Below are 3,051 nucleotides of genomic sequence, written 5' to 3'. Positions count from 1 at the left end.
TTTTATTTTCAAACTACATAATTGCCTTCCAGGATCAGTAATTCAAAGTCCTATTCTGGCTGTTCAACTGTTTTGAGAATCTCAATGTTCAAACACAGATGTGTGTGTACACGTACACATACACATGCCACATGTCCCCTCACTGTCGATAAATCATCACAAATTGAGAAATATGTCTTATCTCAACTAGAATATTTCAATAATTTTAACGGACTTTTTGTTAATAAAATTTATTAATTTTTGTTGATTTGTTAACTTTTGTTAATTGTTAATAAAAATATATTTTTATAAGGATCTAAACATCTTTTTAGAAAGAAGTACATTACTAAAATATTTTAAAATGTAGCAACAGATAATTATTAACTGTAATTTCTGGTTATAATCTATTACAAAAATAAGGTAAAACAGATTATACCTGGATATTGAGATGTATTATGTTCTCTAGTAACTCTGGAATTATGTTAACCATAGAAAAGAAGCATCTGCCACATCTCAATGGTGATACCAAGTGTTTTCTTCCTGAATTGACAAGAGAAAGTTACCAAGAGGAAGATATGTCATAGTTACTAGAAGAGAAGATGTAGAATGAGGATGGATTAATTATTCTCATTTGCTTACATTTTTTCAGAGCTATGCCGTTTCTCATTTTATTTGTGAATGATGAAAGGCGTGTAATACTGCAGATACTACTAATAGAATTAACTGCATTTCTGAAATGATTTGGAAATTTAAAAACACACTGGCAAATGTGATTTATTACTGATTTAAACATTCTTAATCATGATCAACTTTTCATCTACTCACTCCAAATAGGAGCACTGTATGCATCACATAAAATTAGCTTAACTGATTTTACAGTGACTGTGTTTTATAATTTTTCTTCCACCATCTCTAGGCTACATTTTCGTACTAATCACCCCCATTAATACATTGTAGACTGCTTTGTTGACTGTGTGAGGGGAGACTATCTATGGTATATTACTAGGTGTACGATTCTCCTAGAGTCAAACAAGTTGAGACTGATGAATCATTCCTTTGGTTTCAGGTTGGTTTAGATTGAGGTTAAGTAATAAGCATTGTAAACCCATATCCAAATAGTGGTGCTACTAAGCACATAGACATTTGGAATCAGATGAATGGGAGGGGAGTAAAAATTTTGTGTTAATATTATCAGCCCTGTGACTATACGTTTCAGCTTTCTTCTTGGGAAATGGAAAATTATGACATAAGCTTCACAGAATAGATTTATACATAAAATAAAACGATGTATGAAAAACAGTTTGCATCATTTCTAGCATGTGGTAACTAAAAATGATAGCCATTAATTGCATTATTATTGGATATTTCATGTTGTATGTAAAAAAGAAACAAATAACAAAAAAATGAAAAATATTGTTCAAAAGCTTTAATTATTGTCTTGCCCTCCCACAAAATCCTATTGATCCCCCCAAACTAAGTATTAACTCATCTTAAACCTGGAAACAGCTCTTTTTAGATGCCTAATTTTATAGCAGCTGAATAATTCCTTTTAGAGATTCTTTGAGAGGAAAACAGGGGAAATGCTCTGTCTTAATAATGTTAATTTCTTGGTATGACTGCAAAAGGTGTATATATTCTTTGTTAAATTGAACATGCTCAGAATAATAATTCTGAGGAAAACAAATAACATGTAGGAAAAGTGTAATAATTTGATTACACTTAAAGATGCACTCAAAGCATGTCTATGAAAAATAAAACAGCTACTTTATGTACCCTAGAGATTGGGAATACAATTTTAAGAAATAATTACTTTTGTTTCTCACCTTGTCACTTTTATGTGTTAGGATCCGTGTATCACCATTTATCTTTGTCTGACATTTAAAGCATGCTTTAGCTGGCAATTAATTTCTTTTTCTCTTGTTTTGTTTTTTATCTCATTAGTTGAATAGAAGCAAATAAATTGCCACATTAACCTATTAAAACATTATCTACCATTGTTTGATAGTTTCAAGTAAGGAGTTAGATTTTGGATTTCTCGTACTGTTGTAGTTTTCCATGTGTTTGCTTTTCCTGGACATCTCCAGATCTATAGTATCAAGGGAATACTCATGGTGATTATACCAAAGTGATATTGCTGACATAAGATTTTCAAAAGCATCTCTAAATTGTTACACGTTGGATACTTTTGAAAATTTATTAAGATACAGGAAAGATAGAGAGCCACCATTTTCCAAAATGAAAGACAATTATTTAATTTTATTTTATTTATGAGAATAAATATAATGACATTTTTGCAAAAATTGCTCCCTTTATATATGTATAATCAGCTATCAATTGTAGGTATCACAGTGACTACATTTTTATTTAGGAGATTTTGTGGAGGAGTGGTTGATGAAATAACAGCTATACATGTATATCTTAATGCTTTTTCTGTCCAGAAGTCATTTTTTTTTTTAAATAAAAATGTACTTTTTTTCTTTTTCTTCCCCCACTAGATGTGGGTTCTGTGGAAGGACTTGCCTATCACAGAGCCTGGGATACACTGTACTGGACAAGCTCCACCACCTCATCCATCACCAGACACACTGTGGACCAGACTCGACCTGGAGCATTTGACAGGGAAGCTGTCATCACCATGTCAGAGGATGACCACCCACATGTGCTAGCCTTGGATGAATGTCAAAAGTAAGAAACAGTGTAGTTTTATTTCTTCATTGTAGTTATAAGTCAAAAGAATATCAGAGTTCTGTTAATTTTAAGAAGAATTAATTTTAAAATAAAGTTTTTCTTTGAAGTTTTATTTTCACAATTCATAAAACTTTTTTTATGTCAGAGCATCATAAATGTGAAAAATTAAAATCTGGACCCTTTAAATGCCAGGCTTCATCTCTCTGAGAAATCCAGTAAAAACAAATTTAAATAATTAAAGACAAAATGGAAAGAGACAATACTATGCTGGAAAAGGCCTATGAAGAAGACATTAATGCATAGCTGATTGGAATCATAAATTTAAAAAAATTAACATACACGGAAGACTAAGAGGTTTTTTTGTTTTGTTTTGTTTTGTTTTTT

General features: G+C 31.1%; 1 protein-coding gene across 1 annotated transcript in view; it reads left to right on the top strand.

The window, feature by feature from the left end:
* The window catches only part of LRP1B (low density lipoprotein receptor-related protein 1B), a gene marked incomplete at its 5' end in the record, with an annotated part of 705,068 nt that overhangs the window by 276,552 nt on the left and 425,465 nt on the right, over window positions 1-3,051 (top strand). Inside the window, one exon of the mRNA XM_011984332.1 lies at window positions 2,475-2,664. Within this exon, the coding sequence (XP_011839722.1) occupies window positions 2,475-2,664 (190 nt within the window). The remainder of the gene's footprint in view (window positions 1-2,474; window positions 2,665-3,051) is intronic.

This window comes from Mandrillus leucophaeus, unplaced genomic scaffold (genome assembly GCF_000951045.1).
Source record: "Mandrillus leucophaeus isolate KB7577 unplaced genomic scaffold, Mleu.le_1.0 Scaffold1061, whole genome shotgun sequence".
In the NCBI taxonomy this organism is placed as follows: domain Eukaryota; kingdom Metazoa; phylum Chordata; class Mammalia; order Primates; family Cercopithecidae; genus Mandrillus; species Mandrillus leucophaeus.
This window is presented reverse-complemented; position numbering and strand designations above follow the sequence as displayed.